Raw genomic sequence first — 19,449 nt, 5'->3', positions numbered from 1 at the left:
ATATCTGACGACGTAATTTTTTAATTTCCGGGGCAAAAAAAAAAAAAAAAAATTGCTCATCAAAAGCGCCTCTGAAATACTGTGTTTTACTTTTATCCTTGAATCTTTCGAATAAACAAGCCTGTGTGCGATGTAGAGGCGACCATCTAAAAAACTGGGCAAGAAATTTGACTTAGGACTATGAAGTGCGCAGCATGTACGGTACGTGATAATGCATTCGATTGCATTGTATGCTTTGCGTATGGTTAATTGTTTCGCTGTGTGTTGTCGGTTAGCAATATTTTTCCGGCCGACGTGATCGCCGTGCATGCATGAGAAGGGATTTCATATGCATTGCCTTTTCATTTTTTATTTTCATCCATGTTTTGAGTGGATTTTCCACACCTCAGACCGGTATAGACCCTGTTGGGGCCAGGTGTGAATGGGTAGGTTAAGATTCATGAAGTTAATTTTTGATGTTATCTAGAATTTAGAAATCAACAGCATTCTACGCTATGCTGTGTAGCTGTACAGTTGCACAGTACATCATTCATTGTCAGTATCAGTAGGCTATCAACGTGTACATTGTATGTAGAGTCTAATGAGCAAATACTGTAGTTACCGACTAGGCCTAGACTCTGCTAAGTATGGGGAAGGTAGGCTTAGATCTACCAGTTATAATTATAAAGGCACTAGACTAGATCTAGTCTAGTCTCTAGATCTAGATTCACTTTAGCTGCAATGTTATTGTTATTGTTACATGTACTATGTAGCTGTAGACCTAGATCTAGACCCTACACTGAATCTTTAATTCTTATTAAATATTAAAAATAACACAGAAATTTCTACTTTGACTTGTTATAGTCTAGGTCTACTTATAGGTCTAGTCTAAGAATAAGATAGCTTGCTCGTTTAGATCCAAAATTATTAATGATTAATCCGAGAAAGTCTTGTCGCCAACATGATTTGTTGTCAGCCATCTTGCCTGGCCTGGCCTGGTAAAATGACCATATTTGCAGCGGGGCCGGGTTGTCCCTGGGTCCGTCCGATTAGCCCGGATCCTAGTACAATAGCTATGTACGAGTCAGCCCGGCTTGACCCACACAGACATAGCTGCATTACTATCCTGGCTGTGTATTAAAAACTGTTCTATTGATTCTCAACATTTCAAACACCACTGTACTGATTTCACTAAAAATCAGTAGTTTAGTGACAATTGATGACACCTAAAAGCAGTAGATCTAAATACAATTTTTTCAACTTACCGATGTAAGAAAGAATGATTTGAAAACTCAAATCGTGAGTCTAAACTTGCAGATCAGCCACATTGTATTCATTGTGTGTAATGTGTGTATTGACTATTCCCTTTGGGATCGTTTGTCACCATAAAATGGTAGGATGATTGAAAAAAACATTTACTCAGAATAATACATTTCAAATTTCAAGACTCGCCCATTTTTCTATCAAAAGATACAACCCCCTAAAATCTAGGCAATATTCATCCAATTTTTGTCAGAATCAACGAAAAAGACGCACACGCAGAGTTATTTTGTTTTGAAAAAATTTAGCAAAACAGCAGCATCGCGCAATATGCAAGCGTACCTGTACGGGTGCAAGCGTAAGCGTGTTGCTTAGCTGCAAGCGCTACTTGAGCGTGATCGCAAGGTCCACCTCCGTTGTCTTCCGTGTGCAGGTCCATTCGCCAATACACAAACACACACCCGCGGTCACATGCTGTCCAAATTGCATGTGCAGATTCTATGTGCCGTCGCCATGGGTTTGGGCTGAGCGGCGCTCACGCGGACTTGGCCAGAGCTAGAGTAAATTAAAGGAGGGGGTTTTCGGCCACTTAAGACACAATCCTTTTTTTTGGACCCTTTACTTCCTATTTATTATCATTTCTTGTTCAAATCATGATGCAAATATTATTATTTAAACAAAAAAAGAATCCCAGAAAAAAATCATGAATTGCCATGGCAATATTCATTTTCATGTTCACTGTTTCGGATGTAGTTTTTGGCCTAGCGAGGCAGTTTTCAGCCGTATGAATGTGTAGTCAATAGGGAGCAGGTATGGCGCGCCGCTTGACTAATAATTCAGATAAACACTTTTTTATCTAGTGATAAAGTGTTTTTCTTGATAAACAGTGTTTTTCGGCGATAAACCATGTTTATCTGAATTATTAGTCAAACGCCGAGGCAATAAAAACACTGTTTATAGAAAAGCAGAGTTATTTGTATGTCGTCGGGAGTGGGCGCTTTTGCAAGTTGCACTCAAAGAGATTTGATCATACAGTACATATAGTTTGTCCTCCAGAGTCCAGAGGAGGACTAGAGGGGCAGCTAAATTTTTACCATTGACATTCCATAGGTTTGCATGGGATGCATTATTATTTAAACGATTTTAGAGGGTCAATATGGACTTCATTTTAAAATATTCAAATTTCTAAATTTATCAAAGAGAAGAAGCCACCCCCCCCCCCATCCCATTCATGTGTAATACCTTTTTTGTCTTGATGTAATATTATACAAATAACGCACGTCCCAGAGTGCAATAGCGGTGAATGCAGTACACGCGAGGTTTCTTTAGATTGGTGCCGCTCTGTGAACGAGCCGCTTGCGGCGAGTTTACAGTGCGCACCATCTGAAGAAACCGAGCGTTCACTGCATTTACGTTTCGCACAACAGGGTCAAGTTCGTTATTTGTTTGATCAAATAGCGACACAAATAGCAAAAACAAAACTTTAGATCTTAAGTTAGAGTCTACGAGAGTTCGATCTAGATTTAGAGTTATGTTGGTTCTAGACTAAGACCTTGCAGGCTTACCAAAAATTTGATGGGATTCATTGCCTTGATTAAAAATAAAATCCATACAGTGGGTCTAGAGACGAGTCTACATCAGACAGCTGAAATTCCTGGCTTCATTATAAAATCCAAAAGTCAAAACAGGCCTAAATCCAAGGCAAAAGTAAAATAAAATTTGCTTTTTAATAATACCCCGCTCTAGCTAGCTAGCTAGCGCTAAGCTACGCGTACGTTGCGCTGGGGATCATGGTGGAGCGTACAATATTAGCTACGCGTAGCCTACAATAATTGCAATGCACTCGAGGGAGCGCGTACTACATGTACGCGCGCGCACTGGATCTCCATGGACACGCGTATTATAACTTTTTTTGCGCTTTTTCTGCACTTTTTCTGCACTCATTTCTGCAAAATCGTGCTTGCATCAAAAGTTTATCAATGTCATGTGACACGTATTGACCAATCACGATGCTTAAAATACTAGAGCCATTTTATAAACTGTTATGTGTCATATAAAAAGATCATTATTGTAAAAATTATGTTGATAAATGAGTTCATAAATTTTAATAAAAATACTTAGTACTGCAGCTTAATTTGTTTCTTTTCATTTTCTTATTTTGTGAAAGATATGTGATGATGGTGGTGATTATGATGGCACTCTGTAATCGTAATGCGCTGTTTGACTGAGGTGTGATGGTGCTGGTGCAGTCTAATGTATGATTGAGTAATTGATGTCCGACTTTGTACTTTTTTAGTTCTGGCAGCAGCGAGATAGATTTGATTATCTTTCCTAATGAGGGAGAAAGAGGAAATATATTAATAGAGTAAGTAGGACAAAAGTATAAGCAGTAAAAAATGTTCTACAATAGAGAAAAGGGGGGCGGGGGAGCAAAGTTAAATGAAAAATAAGTTGGTGTCAAAATGACAAGGTAACCTTGCCATCATAATGTGAGAAAAAGGTCATTATTCATAGTCATTTTTAACATGATATTATTCTTGTTAGTACTAATATTATCACTATTGTTGTTATCAGCTATTATCATCATAATTATCGTTATCATCATTGTAAAAATGTCAATGGCCAATCAACAAACAGTAATTGGCGTATTTTGTAACTAGTGCTGTAAGTCAGACACTATGTTCATGTTCGGTTCGGTTCGGAAGAGTTCGGCAATTTTTCACCCGAACTTGGTTTAGTTCGGGGTTCGGTAATATAATAGCAAGCAGCGTTATAGCCACGGCGGTCGGCACTGGGAGGGACAGGCCCGCCAGCACGGAGGACTTGTGCCCACTCCTGATGAAAAACGCTGCTTCCGACCAGCAGAATTTCACATTAAAAAACTGCTCTTAACGAAATTATTTGTGAAGAAAAGTACTACTTACATTTGTATTTCCGTCTTGAATCGTGTTTTATTTTCAATTTTAAAAGAATCATGTTTTGAATTTGTCAATAAATGATATTTTTAAAAGATTTTCCGAGACGGTTGTTGTCTAATGTTAGAGTCAAGAAAGCTGCCATCTTGAATTGCGACTCAGGCTCAAAAGAAGAAAGACTTGTCAAATAGTTGCTAATCTTTGCAAACATTCACTAAAATGTTGCTAATTGTCACTAAAAATCGATAAATGTCGAACTCTGTTTTTTGCCAACATTTGTCAGAAAAGTTTGTTAGCATCTGCTGCTCAGTGAGATACACCCTTTAAAGAGTACTTAACTCATTTTCTTAAGGTTATTAGCAATCTGTAGAGGTATAATTTATGTCAATATTTCAATGAACTTTCTCTTTCAATGACCTTTTCTTGAGTTGCAGCGCATTCCGATCCGACATCAAATTTTGAGATTGTGCTAGCTCTCCAGAATTCATTGATGATAATTTTCTAGTCGGACCAATTTGTAGTAAAAAAAAGCCGTCCAACTGTTAATATTTGAACTAAATAAATTTGTGTAGAATATGAGAAATCATAGATCGAATATCATTTCCTAATATTTTGTAAAGTCTTTGCGAAACTTCGGCCACCCCATCATAATGTATCTACATGTAGTTTTAAAGGGATAGTCACATCTGTTTAGAGTTTGACCACACACTGAAGTGAATTGAAGGATTCGCTTTTTCAAATTCATCAGTCATACAATGTACTAGTCTATGGTGGCCCTGAAGGGATTAAAATTCATGACGAGATTCACGCCTGGCTGGTTTCGTCATCAATTACGTCGTCAATTTTATTTTGTCCTTGCCTGCCTAGCCTGCCTAGTCTAGCGGTAAACAATCCAGCCCCTTGAAGACGATTATGACGTTTTAAAGGCTGTTTGCTGATGATTCCATCGTATTTCATACTCTTCCAGCTGAACAGGTCAAAATTGGGGTGAATGAAGTGAAAAGCAATGTACAGAAATTATCAAAAATTGGTGCATAGATAACAAACTTACTTTTAATTAATTCAATGAAAACTAATTTTCATGTAAATAAGTAGTACAAGAAATGGTAAACTAAGATTCTAATTGTGTTGGACAGGACTAGGATTAGGTATTCAATGGGAATTGAATACCTAATTCATGCTTTTGTTATGTGCCATTTGATTTTTGTAATAGTTAGCAGTTTGGTCTTATGTCTTATCAAAATTCAAATTCAAAGATTTAAAGTTATTCCAAACTCAGCAGCACGACTCCTGACACGAACAAAGTAACATGAATCAATAGCGTCAGTCTTAAGAAATTGACGTTGGCTACCTACAGTGTAATAAGTATCAAGCTCAAAGTATTTTTATTAACCTATCAATGTTTCCATCGCTTTGCTCCATCATATGTACGTGTAATCAAATTGTAAATACAGTGTAAACAAGAACAAAGTACGCTGTGTTCGATCCAGTCAGAAGTCTTTATTTTATGCCCCTCAAACAATAACAAAATCTTACAGGGAAAGGTCATTTTCATATGCAGCCACTGTTTCATGGAATGAATTGCCAGAAAACCTTAGAAATATAGAATCATACAAAAAGTTTGGAAGTAATTTGAAAACATATCCATTTAGCACTTTGTGAGATCTACCAATTATGAACCCTTTGCACCATTTCCACTCCTTCTGTATTCTGTTCTTTAAAGCGCGTAGAGACATGCAAATATTGCTTATAATTAATGCCTATGGGTTATGCACTATATTATTCATTTACATGTAGTCTAATCACCAGTTAGTCTAATGTCCAGTTTGTCTAATTAAATGATTATTACCGGTAGACCTTATGGATAGTAGACAAAATGGGCAATTAGACAAACAGGGAATTAGACCAACTGGAAATTGGACCGAATGAGCGATAGACTTATTGGAGATTAGACCAAATGACTATCAGCCTAAATGGTCATTAGATCAAAATAATATGATACTAGATGAAACGATTGTAAGACCATGTGGATAGTAGACTGGCTGGGTGTAGACCATATGGGAATAGATCAACTGGATACAGGTAGTAGAGAAAAATGCTTGTAGACCAATCGGCCATAAACCGTTCTTTTCCACCCCAATCAGAGGTCTAGTTCTGCTTGATGAATATTTTTATTTGGAATTATTGCCTCGCTAATTGCACCTCAAAACATGCCATCTTCTCACAAATTACCTCCGCGGTCAGAGGTAGACAGCAGCACTCAACCCGGGAGGAAGAGAGCTAACATCTCCAAGGCTCCCAAGCATAGATGTACATGTATATGGAATAAAGAGCTCCCTTGACATTTACTTTGAGATTTCCCAGCTTATTTGCCTATGTTCAAAGAACTTTTATAAATTGATTTTTCTTCTTCATCCTCATGGATGTAGCATTTTCAATACTTGTGATTATTCCAACTTTTGAAATGATCTAATCCCTTAATCCAGGATTGTATCGGATTATGAAGTTAATGTTTTAGTCATGTGTCATCACTTGAAGGGAAGATCAGTATCTTGTTGTCAACAGTGATCTCATTTCCAGCTCAAGTTAGAATGTCTGCAAGAGAACTTGTGGGGGAGATGTATCAACAAATACTAAAAGTCATCTTCAAGCACCTCTTTACTTGCAATTAATGCCAGTAATTTGTATTAGGCCTCAGTCATAATGGTTTTTGTGCTAAACGTTTAACCTTTAAATGTATACGGGCATATTTTTCATGTATGTAAATTCTCAAGTATTCAGTCATTTCGATGAAGACATATTGTTTTCAGATCTTCGTATCGGCAATGTGAATGAAGTCTCACCAATACTGATTAATTTAAGAGTTCCGTATCGGCAACGAAGTCTCGCCAATAGTTATTGTTTTCCGTTCCTGTATCAACAACAAAGTCTTGCCAGTAATTATTGTTTTTAGATCTCCGTATCGGCAACAAAGTCTTGCCAATAATTATAATTTTCCAATCTCCGTATCGGCAACAAAGTCTTCCCAATAATTATTGTTTTTAGATTTCCGTATTGGCAACAAAGTCTTGCCAATAATAAATGTTTTTAGATCTCTTTATTGCAATGAAGTCTTGCCAATAATTATAATTTTCTGTTCTCCGTATCGGCAACAAAGTCTTGCCAATAATTAATGTTTTTAGATCTCTGTATCGTTAACAAAGTCTTGCCAATAATTATTATTTTTAGATCTCCGTATCGGCAACAAAGTCTTGCCAATAATTATTGTTTTATGATCTCTGTATCGGCAATGAAGTCCCGCGAATAATTGTTAATTTAGGAGTTCTGTATTGGCAATGAAGTCTCGTGAATAATGATTTTGTCTGTTCTCCGTATTGGCAACAAAGTCTTGCCAATTATTATTGTTTTTAGATCTCTGTATCGGCAATGAAGTCTTGTCAATTATTATTTATTTAGGAGTTTCGTATCGACAACGACAATGGAGTCTCAAAAGCAAAAACAATACACATGTAACAAACTGCATGAGAATAACGGTTAAACGGAGCGAGAAATGATAACGGCTTTGATGAATGTGGTTGTTTAACCATCGGTTAAACGTTTTGACTTTTGACTCGGGCTTAAAGATAAACTTTAGTACTGGTAATGCAATTGCATTGTGAAAGAAAAGGTGTGGAAAGGATCAGAAACAGTTGATCATGTAGCATGTAAGTATTGGTGTGCACTGCAAGGTTCTGGAGTCATCAAAATCATAATAAATTTGACCGAGTCTTGGTAAAGTAACAAGCACATACACAGAAAGCTATGTATGGGACAACACGCATGGTGTCGGGGCTGGTACTACCTTGATTCCTTGTCTTTCTATGCTCATTACTCAGCCAGTATACATTTTCTTCCAAAATTGTTTGGCACATGTCATTTATTTGTAATCTTGAACATTCAGTGTAAGTTTCATTTGAATCTGTGAGAAATGATTTTCTTTTTTTTACCAGTACTCAACTTTATCTTTAATCCGTATTGTATTTCCAAGTGCACAGTTCAAAGAAGATGGACTTAAAAAGGGAAGAGACAGGTCGTTTTAAAAATCCTTGTACATTTCATAAAATTTGAATTTCTTACGACAGGGGACCTTTTGGTACATCTATACAAATTTACATTTATAGTTAGCTGCATGCTTGTTTTTGTAAAATGTTTTGTTAGTATTATTAAAATGTATCTTTTTATTCAAAATGAAATGAAATGAAGATATTTACGGTAGTGTTCATTTGAGATTAATTTAAGATTGTAACATTCTCTTTGTATGTTTCATTCCTGTCCAAAGCTTTATAATTTAAGATTGTAACATTCTCTTTGTATGTTTCATTCCTGTCAAAGCTTTATAATTTAAGATTGTAACATTCTCTTTGTATGTTTCATTCCTGTCCAAAGCTTTATAATTTAAGATTGTAACATTCTCTTTGTATGTTTCATTCCTGTCCAAAGCTTTGCAACAGTTGCTGGGCTGCTTAGATCAGATATGTGGAACAATAGGTGAAAGACATGAGAATCAATTATTCCTGAGGAACCTCTTGAACAACAAGGAACTAGCAGCACTTTGTCAGGTACAATGTATATATGTAACACCATGTAGATAATTTTTTTGTTGTATTCAATTCAACTTATGCTTGACTCTGGGGTGCCTACATGACATTGCTTATCTGCACATGTACATGTAGTAAAGGTATTGGTGAAACTGAATAATACAAATGTACTGTATGCTGCACTTGGTTGCAATTTTTAATAGATACATGTACATACAACACGTATATCTTCACCTGAGTTTTTAAATTAGGCAACCAATCATAATTTTTCTAAATCGATATTAAATATTGGAATATTTTGGTTGGAATTACATTGGTGGTGGCTGATAGAGATAAGAAAAGGCCATCACTGTCAGGATAGACATGTACGTGTACATGTATCTTGATTTCCACAATTGAGGGCGCTGTTCTGCAACGACCTGTTGCATGGTATTCGTCCCAAGTTTTGTGACCTATTTTTTGAGTTTTGTGATATGTTTTTGGAGTATAACATTTGACAACATGTATGTCAAACCCGTCTCGTACATCACGCTAAATATAGTGCTATCACCACCACAACAACTTTTAATTTCCATTTTTGAGTTGCAAATTCCCCGTATTGTGACGTCATTGTGATCCGCGGGCCGTGTTGAACTCCTCTTTTGTTGTTTCCGTATAAATACGATCACAGTTGCCCTCTTTGTAGGGTTCAACCCCGAGCCGAGTCACTGTGTAAACATTGGGTTTGATGTAAACTCGCATTTTTAGTCTTTTGACTTTTTGACCAGATTGAATTAGACCTAATTTGAAATGAATTATTTGATTTTATTGTGGCATTGATGGAATAACATATCTCGTACATGTAGATTGTAGATGCGTACTCAAGTTATGGCTATTCAAATATGATAACATCTTTATGTCTATTTTAATATTTTATGTGTTTGATCATACAGATCTCTTAGTAGTAGTAGTAGTAGTAGTAGTAGTAGTAGTAGCTCTATACAGAGCAAATTTATTTTTCATTTCTTTTCACATAATATAAACAATGACAAACAATAAACGTAATGATATAACAGAAGTGAGCATTGAAATATCTTTAACATTGTTTTTGGTCATTGTAATGCAAAATGATTTGGTTACAGGAAATGAAAAAAAGGAACCTACTTGAAAGCACCCTGGTTTTAAGTTGGTTAAAAGCAGAAAAATGAGAGAAACAAATTAGTGAAATTTTGTACAATATCCTATTAAAAATCGGAAGGTTTTGAATTTTTGAATACCGTAAATGCACCCCTATTTTTGGGGCCAAGAAAAAAAAAATATGTATCAAAGTATATCAAATATCTTTTGGATTGGATTGGATTGGATAATGAACTTGTCACAAATAATAGTAACAATGAAGTTATCAGAATAATGAACTGGGGGACATTGCCAGGTGGAGGGCATAAATCGAAACTTTTTTTTTTTTTTTTTGTACCCGTGTATAAGACGCACCCCCGACTTTCAAAAAAAATTCGGCGGAAAAAGTGCGTCTTATACACAAAGATTTAGGTATGTCTTCAGTGAAATAAAAATTAGCAACACTGATGTATCTTTTATGCTCCTCTCAAATTTGATTTTACGTTTTTGTACAGAAAATTTCATTAACTTTCATTTTTCTTAGTTACCCGGTATTCGTGACAGAATACATGTAGATATGTTTCATACAGGGCGAGGGGTTGTATAAAAACACATTTGCACTCATTATATTTCGGGTGAATTTATGATTTTGAATTTTCTTAAAGGTAATACAAAGCTTTGGCATGGGGTCATGAATTTGGTTCAAATGAACATATATATTGGAAGCATATGCGATCCTACAATATTCAATGATCGTTGTTGCGGTTGAAATCTAAAGTAATGAAATTGTAAATAATAAAGTCTGTTATGTTGCATAGCTCCCTCTCAGGTCAAGATATTAAATTAGGTTTAAACAATGTTTCTTGACTAAAATCGACGATTTGCTATTTCCTTTTGGGAATTATATATCACAACTGCATATTCAGAGATTTTCATGGTCGCAGTTAACTTTGGACGGCCGTATAAGCTATTTGAAATTTATCAAAATTTACTGGGTGCACCGGTAAATTTTTATATTCCATTTTTCTCGAAAGCAGAAGAGTTTTAGGGGCTAATTCTTCTAGTGCTTATAATACATCCTCAGGGGCATCCAAATATATCAACATTTTAAAGAATCGCTATCCGGCCATTTTAAAAATTTTCAAAAACTTTGTATTACCTTTAAGTGAAAAAAAAAATTGGAATTTGTTTAGTACCGGTACATCTCAGATTTCCCAATTTGTGTTTGATTTATCACACTTTAACAAATTCATAACTTTTTTATTATCCCCTCGACGAAGTCGGAGGGGAGATAGTAACGCTCCTGTCCGTTCCTCTGTTACAAATCTGGTTTCCGATTTATAACTTTAGTAATGTTTGACAAATTTCAAATGAAATTTGATATGGAGGTACATGGTATCGAAACACAGCGTAAGTCTGATTTGGGAGTTTGTAGATCTAAGGTCATTGTTCATTAAATCATTAAATCTGCGAATCCGGTTTTCGTGCGATAACTTTAGTAATGTTTGACGGATTTTAATGAAATTTGATATGAAGGTACATAGTATCCTAATACAGCCTAAGTTCGATTTTGGAGTATGTAGGTCAAAGGTGATAGATCATAGCTCATTAAATATGCGAAAATACCTAATTACATGTATATGCAAAAATGTGGTTAAATTCCTTGCCTATATAATAGTATAGTCTTTGGAGTAATATTTGTACCCTGCGAGGGGATGCTACGCTTTGCTTTGACTTGTTTTAATAGGTTTTTGCTCAAGCTTTCACTGACCTGTTTCTCTCTCATTTTTCTGCTTCTATTAAAAAACCAACTCAACATCAGGGTGGGCTTCCCTTTTTGTCTTGCCTGCGTAGCAAAAAGCGAGACATACACTGTAGGCGCCGCTTTTCCGGCGGCGGCGACAGCGTCAAAGTCAAAAACTTAACCAAGGTTAAGTTTTTGAATTTTTAATATAATTTTGAAAGTGTAAGCTCTTATTCAATGAAACTTTGACTACAGAGTTATCAAGTATTCCCAGTCATGTGAGGAGATTTTCAGGTCACAAAGTCAAGGTTAAAGTCATTTCAGGTCAACAACTTAGACTAGTTGTGGCATCATCATCAAAAATGTAACCTGATGTTAAGTTTTTGTATTTTTAATATAATTTAGAAAGTATAAGTTCTTATTCAATGAAACTTGGATTAAAGGATTATCAAGTATCACAAATCATATGACACAAATTCCAGGTCACGAAGTCAAGGTCAAAGTTCATATCAGGTCAGTAGACTTGAATTATGTTTTTCACAACTTAATATGAGAATCAATAAATCAATTAATCAATTTTTGTGTTATTTGTTTATATTTCATGAAAGTTATCAATCTTGGTACAAATAATAGTAAATAATTCTTCTGATGATTCTTACTCTCTTCATATTGCTGACTACATTCAGAGAATTTCATATTTTAGGGCCTGCTATCAGGCCACCCTGCCCATAAATAATGTTCAAACCTCAATTTTTCATCATATTGAAATGCGTAATGCAGGCGAGACTGCAGAGAGCCTTTTCCTTGTTTAAAGGGACTTGGTAAAATTGTTCAGATGAGAGATAGTGGTGCTAAGGTAGTGACTTCAATCCTAGATGTACAATTAAAGATAATCTGAAAATTTGAGTGAAAACGGACCATTTTTCATGATCGATTCCTTAAAGGCCCACTACACTACTTGTAGCTACTTGCGCCCTCTATATAACAAACCATGCCTAATCGGTGACCATTGGTCCCCCATGATCCTCTTTTTCTTATGTTAACTGAAAGCTGAGTTGATGAGATAACCACCTGTCCAGTGACCTTGCAGGGCAGTCTAACCCCTCCTGTAAACTATGGCAGATACGCTTTAAAGGTACTATGTCCCTTTTGCAGCCAACCTCAAATGCTGTAGAACTTTGCAGGAATTATGAATATGTCATGTACATGTATGTCCTATCTGTGAAATTTAAACGTTAGCAGTGTCCTCATATTCAAATTATGCAAGGAAACCCGTTTACTTGCTAGACTTCACTGTCAGACACTATTGAGTGACTGACTGGCTTTTTTCCTTCTTTGGTAATAACATACATGAAAAAGAGTTGTAAAGGGTACATGAGCATTTGTCTTCATCAATAACCCACTTCTTGTGATGGCCAAGATTAAACTGATTGAATCTTTGTGTTTGTGCAGCATAAAACGTATGACCATTCGGTACAATTGTCTGAAAATCAAGACTATTACTTTTGGGCTCTGTAGCCCCAAAGTCGATTTGACAACTAATAGTCATTATTTTCCCACTTGAAGACATTTTCAAGCCCCACCTCTTTTAAGGAAGTTCTAAATTAGTATTATCTTTCAAATGCAGTTGGAATTTAACTTTTTCATTTTTCGGCCTGCAAATGGGACATAGTACCTTTAATTCTCCCAACTATATTGTTACAATTTAATTACATTTTAGGTGAATGCAAATCATCACAAAGCAATAAAATGGCTCTACATTCCATTCCAGACATTTAAGTGTAGACAGATTTTTTATAGCCTGTTTTATATCTTTTTTTTTTCATGGAAAAACGGTTGGGAAAATTCAAAAATGGTTGGGAGAATTTACTGTTAAGCACTGTTAGAGGGTGTCGTACATTGACTCCTTCAAAGAAAACCATAGATATCTTCGTGGTTTGAGAATTTTTTCAGATTTGTTTGCATGTCTGAGGGTTAGTACAGTAGAAGAAATATAGTAAGTAACATTTTATACAAAAATTAAGCAATTTTTTTCATCAACCTTCAACAATGTTACCGAGTCACTTTAATGTTGAAGAGTAGTGTTTTGTGTCATTCCTTTCCAAGGAATTGTCCTAACCTTTTAAAGTATAAACATGTTAGTTATGAATCTAAAGTGCTTCCAAAGTCCCTATGAATATTTAATAATTTACTGTACAAGTAGGAAGTAGTTACATGTATAATTCAGGCAAGGGGATGGCAATGTATATTTAGAGAAAGTTTATCAAATCTCTGTAATAAAATTTGCTTACAGTTGTACACCTCTCTCTCTCTGTCCGTCTGTCTCTTCCTCTCTCTCTCTCTCTCTCTCTCTCTCTCTCTCTTTCCCTCTCTCTCTCACTCTTTCTCTCTCTATCCCTGTCTCTTTCTCTCTTGCTATCTCTCTCTAATTGATAGATGATTGAATGGAGTAATATTTCCTGTCAACTAAATGCATAGTTCCTGTTACTACAATGAAAGTTCAATGTTTGGATCACATTTCAGCTTCCTTCTTGTTTACTTCTAAATTTGTCTTTGGAGATTAACCTTTTCATTCTATGATACATTGTGATGCGAATGACTGATGCAAGTGTCATATTATCAACAAATATGGATACAGCAAGTTAAGTTTCTGCATATTATGTTCTTGTTTAACCTGCTCTATAATGTAGAAAAATTGACAATGTTCAGACAACCTTAGGCCCGTCTTCACTATCTCGAGATTGCCAAATATCCAGCTATTTGAGCTATCCCGATCGCAAAATATCCAGCTAATTTGCGTCTTCATTAGACCGAAGTAGCAAATTAGCTGGATAGTTGGTCGGGATAATATCCCAAGATATCTCAGTCTAGTTTGCAAAATATCCCACTATATCCGAACTAGCAGGATAGTTTGCGACCATCTTCATGAAACCGAAGTACGGAGTCAAATATCCCGATCCCATCATGCACAACGATTTCCGGTTTTCCATGTTTACTAGTTGTACTAGCGCGCTGAGTGTGTAGAGGTCAGTGTATAGATGATAGATCGCATGTGCGCGCTTTAGTACAACTCGTTAACACGGACATAGGTCCTCTACTATTTTTAATTTACATTAATGATCTTACACAATCTTCTAAAAACGACATTGTTACTATTATTTGTGACAAGTTCACAAGCACAAATCGGCGCCTTCAACTGCACCTGCTTTTTCACACAGAAAAAAATAAATAAAATAAATAAATAAATTTTTTTTAAATTTAAAAAAAAAAAAAATTTTTTTTTAAATCGTTTAACCGAAAACCGTCCGGTTTTGACTGGCGGTTAAACGGAATTGCGAGATATCCGTGATGTTACAGCACTAATAAAGATTATCTTTTCTGATATAACTTTAACACAATATTGAATATCAATTTTTCAAACCTTAAACCAAGCAAATGGAACTTAGATGGCGCTATCTCTCCCTTCTCTATGAATATTACCGATACAAACAACCGAAACTGGCAGTGCAGCTAATGCGTCCGTCAGCAATGGCTATACTGCACCGGTAGTACCGGTGGGCACGCTGACGCCCAATATCTGCTGGAGCTGGAGACAATCGCGCAAGGACTGAAACATGGAGAAGTTTTTCGTTGTGAAAATTGTGAATCCTCTCAAATCTGGTTATTCTAAAAGACCAGCAATAATGTAACACGACCAGTAAATCAATATTGAGAAGAAGATCATCAAAGATGTTGCAGGGGCGGATCTAGGCGGTTTAGGAGGTTTAACCCCCCTCCCCCCCCCCCCCCCTGGGCTGCCAAGTGAAAATGTGATGTGCATAGAAATATGCTATCATGTGTCCAGACCTACACAGTATTAGTAGATGTCAGTAGATGCCAGGAAAACATCACTAACGTGGGTTCAAAATAGCACCAAAAAATTGCCTCGCCGCTTTGCGGCTCGTCGACGATGCTCCGCATGTTAGTAGATGCCAGGAAAACATCACTTACGGGGGTTCAAAATAGCAACAATAAAAATCGCCTCAACGCTATTCGGCTCGTGGACAATGCTCCACATCGTATTTGGGTTACCCCCCCCCCCCCCACCCTTAGCAAAAAGCTGGATCCGCCCCTGTGTTTTGGAAGGATATGGTAAAGACTAAAAGTAAAGAAAGAATGTAAATATGGATGCTCCGCATAATGAGGAGGACATTATGTGCAGTACGGGAAGAAATGGAGAGAATGTCATCACAGGGATATAAAGTCAATAACAGCTATGTAGCAAGTAAATTTCTAAGAGGGAAAATACCGATTTAAATAAATGATAATGATAAAATACCAAGGAATTTAGGAGTTTCATGGGTACCAATTCAATGGAAATTTGTATTAAAATAAGAGCCTCCGTCAGCACTAAAAGAGCCCCCGTGAGAAGGCTCATGGGGGCTCTTCTTTTTTTTTGGAAGAGCCCCGTGGACAAAAAATTAATTTGAGCCCTGCAAGCAAGACATTTCCGAATACACTTACACGTAGAGGCAGTTGCAAGTTGGGCAGTTGTTATAATTTTGAAAGTAAAACTGGTGGTAAATCACAATATGTTTTTAATATTTAAGGTTATGTAGATATTCTACCCATGGATGTGACTCATTGTTCTCCTGTTCCTTCCAAGGTATGTATGAAATTTCTTAAGACGCATAATCATCTTCCTTACAAAAATAACAGATTTTATGGTTTCCTGTCAAACATGCAAAAAGTAGGCTAAGAGGAACATGGATGAAAAATTCATTTTCCTTTCAACAACTGTTTTGTCATACTTGATTAGCTTTTTTTCCTCACTGAATCTAGACTTCCTGACAGACAAACAGATTCCACATTGGAGGGGAAAAGAGGATTTCTTGATAGCTGAGAAAGAACCTACATGTATACTCTTTCGCTGACTCCATATTTGTCATTTACATGTATGTAGACAAAATTTGGTTTAAGACTTCCTGACAGATGGAACAGTGTCGCCAACATTCAAATAGATGACTTTAGAGCTCATTGATTATTCATGCATTTTAATAAGTCTCTGGTGATGACTTTGAGGCATTATGCTTACAGCATTGAATCTGCTTCTATAACAGATGTAGAAGGCAAGCAACACGTCATAAAGATTATTGTCATGGTAATCTCTATTTTAACCCATATTTATCCATGGGGCCGTAGAGTGTCTGCTGGATAATGAGTATAATATTTTTTTTTTTATCAAAGAGTGGTTTTTGACTTTACTGGTGCCTATACGTTGATAGTGTTTAACTTGCAGATTTCCTCTTGCAAACAGGAATAGATAGACTAAATATACAACCGATAGAACAGTCAGAAAGCACTGTTTTTTTTCTGCATCTATTAAAAGCAAACTATTTTTGGAATGGACATGGCCTTTATTTGTAAACCAGAATAGGCCAGTAAAGTATTTATTGTTACCAAGTAAAGTGTCGCTCATTGAATCTGGTCTTTGAATTTAAAAAAAAATCCAACCTCATGGTGTAGCAACTCACAGAATTGCAGTTTGTAAAAATAATCATCAAAACTTTGATTGGAATTTGCCTAAATTTTAGTTTGTTATTCTTTATAATTCTCTTCCTCTGTCTCCAAGGAAGTGTATTGTCTGTGCATGTGATTAACAATTTGTTCCCTAATTATGTTCATCAGTATATCTTGTAAAGAAAGGCAGCAGGACAATATAAACAAGCCATCGATAGCCAACATCCTGTTCCATGAATAAAGAAGTTTAAAAACTTAAAATGGTATAAGGGCGATTTTATGTATTTCGTACAGGACATTTATCATAAATCTCTGTGTATAAGACACACTTTTTCCCGCCAATTTTTTTTCTAAAGTCGGGGATGCGTATACACAGGTGCAAAAAACTTCTTTCTTTTTTTTGGTCGATTTATGCCCCTCCACCTTGCACTGTTTCCCAGCTCAGTCATACATGGTGTGTTGACTCACCACTCAGACACTAGAAACAACATTACCTGTATGGCCAAATTTCTTTTTGGACTTAGAGGAAAATTCACTTGTCTGTCATCTTTAGTTTTAAAAACGACATTGTTGCTATTATTTGTGTGAACTGCACCTCGCAGTAAAATAAAGATCCTTCGCCACGTGGGTTTTTTAACATGGACTTGGCTTGCTGCCTATGGAGTCTGCAACAGCAACAAAATCTTTTCTTCCCCTCCCCCCCCCCCCCCCCAAAAAAAAAAATCTTGTAATTTAAGTTTATCCTCAAAGCTCTGTGAGTTGCATTGAAAAATATCTCTGAACATCTATCTATCAGCCTACGTGAAGCCATCAAATAAGAATTTAATAGACCTTTCACATTGAAAATGTCTTTTATATTTAAAAATAATGCATAAAATCAAATCTTCAGGATGATATGTTGTACCAGACATCTCTTGACTTTGGTTGTCCTTATTACTGACCTAACATGATCAATCATTATCTTTAAAAGATTTACTTTGGAATACCCAAGAGGTTTTAATCATATATTTCATATATGATAACAAACTGCTATATTTATTTAAATATAAAATGTGTCTTATGGGACAGCTTCAATACATGGCAGTTAAGCATGTGTCTGTGCGGACCTCCAAAGACCTTGCAACCTTATTTTCATCGTTTGATGACTTGTCAGGAGCTAGTCCTGTTTACAGACTTACAATCAACATTCCTGTGCAAATATTTATATCTAAAATGAGGCTGGCAATATGGGACATGTCCTGCAAAGCATGCAATATGTTGCATGGGACAAAGTTGATGATGTTATTTATAAAAAGGGGAATGAAATTAATCTTTCAAACTTTTTTTCATTTTACTATTTGTAAGGGAAATCAAAAGACTGCAGGTCTACAAAATTGTAGACCCCCAAGAAAGCCCTTCAAAACTTTCCACCTAAATATGTTGTATGGGACAATATGACAGAAATGGCTTGACCAATAATATATATTGACTCTGAAGTCTGTATACAATTGTTGTTCTTCTTCAAAATGGGTGATGCCCTAGATGATGATCTAGATCTTGTATAGTATTTGGAATTTGGATGACAGTCTGCTTAGTAATTTTATTTGCAGCAACATACATATTAATACGGTTAGTGGGTACATGTGTGAAAAATATAAAATTTCAAGTATTTCCTCCTGAAAAAAGATGCCTCAAAGTCACCATAGAAAGAAAACTAACATTATTTTAATTTGTTGACGCTTTAAACTGCATTGTAATATTACAATGATTACTAACAAGAAGCAAATATAAATTTTCAGAAATTTTTAAGGTGTAACAGAATCACCCAGTAACAAAAAAATTGTAATAACATGCTCCTGTTCATATTCATTTCTTCTGCAGGCTCACTCAATAATTGAAGATTTCGATGACTGGAAGTATCCACCAGCTGATAATAATGCATTCCAAATGCTGTATGAGGTAAACTTTAAAACTCCTGAATATATCCAGTAATCACTTCCATTATCATTATCCGTTTAACCAATAACCTGACTGCTTATTGTTATTTGGTCCAAAGCCACTGGCCCGAATTCACAAAGCAAGGTTTGAGCTCAAACCTCCTTTTGTTCCGCCAAACCTCCGTTTGTTATTTACAACAGGTTTGTAAATAACAAAAGGAGGTTTGGCGGAACAAAAGGAGGTTTGAGCTCAAACCTTGGTCTGAGCTCAAACCTTGCTTTGTGAATTCGGGCCACTATGTCCAATACCCAGATCGACTAACTTCAATTTACTAGTCTATACCCAATTTTCCATTAAACACATCCAATTAACAGTTCAGTCATTATTTAGTCTAATAACCAGTAAGACAAATGGCAATTGAATATTTTGAACCATTTGGTCCAATACATATTTGGTACATTAC

At 35.9% G+C, this 19,449-nt stretch overlaps 1 protein-coding gene across 3 annotated transcripts in view; it reads left to right on the top strand.

Moving 5' to 3' along the window:
* The first annotated feature begins 251 nt into the window (after positions 1-251).
* The window catches only part of LOC754278 (MAGUK p55 subfamily member 7), a 75,263-nt gene continuing 56,065 nt past the window's right edge, over positions 252-19,449 (top strand). For all 3 annotated transcript variants that reach the window (XM_030974849.1, XM_030974848.1, XM_011666665.2), the window contains exons 1-3: positions 252-425; positions 8,634-8,752; positions 18,930-19,007. In XM_030974849.1, the coding sequence (XP_030830709.1) occupies positions 422-425; positions 8,634-8,752; positions 18,930-19,007 (201 nt within the window). In that variant the 5' untranslated portion in view covers positions 252-421. The remainder of the gene's footprint in view (positions 426-8,633; positions 8,753-18,929; positions 19,008-19,449) is intronic.

This window comes from Strongylocentrotus purpuratus, unplaced genomic scaffold (assembly GCF_000002235.5).
Source record: "Strongylocentrotus purpuratus isolate Spur 01 unplaced genomic scaffold, Spur_5.0 spur5_scaffold_7, whole genome shotgun sequence".
Lineage (NCBI taxonomy): Eukaryota > Metazoa > Echinodermata > Echinoidea > Camarodonta > Strongylocentrotidae > Strongylocentrotus > Strongylocentrotus purpuratus.
This window is presented reverse-complemented; position numbering and strand designations above follow the sequence as displayed.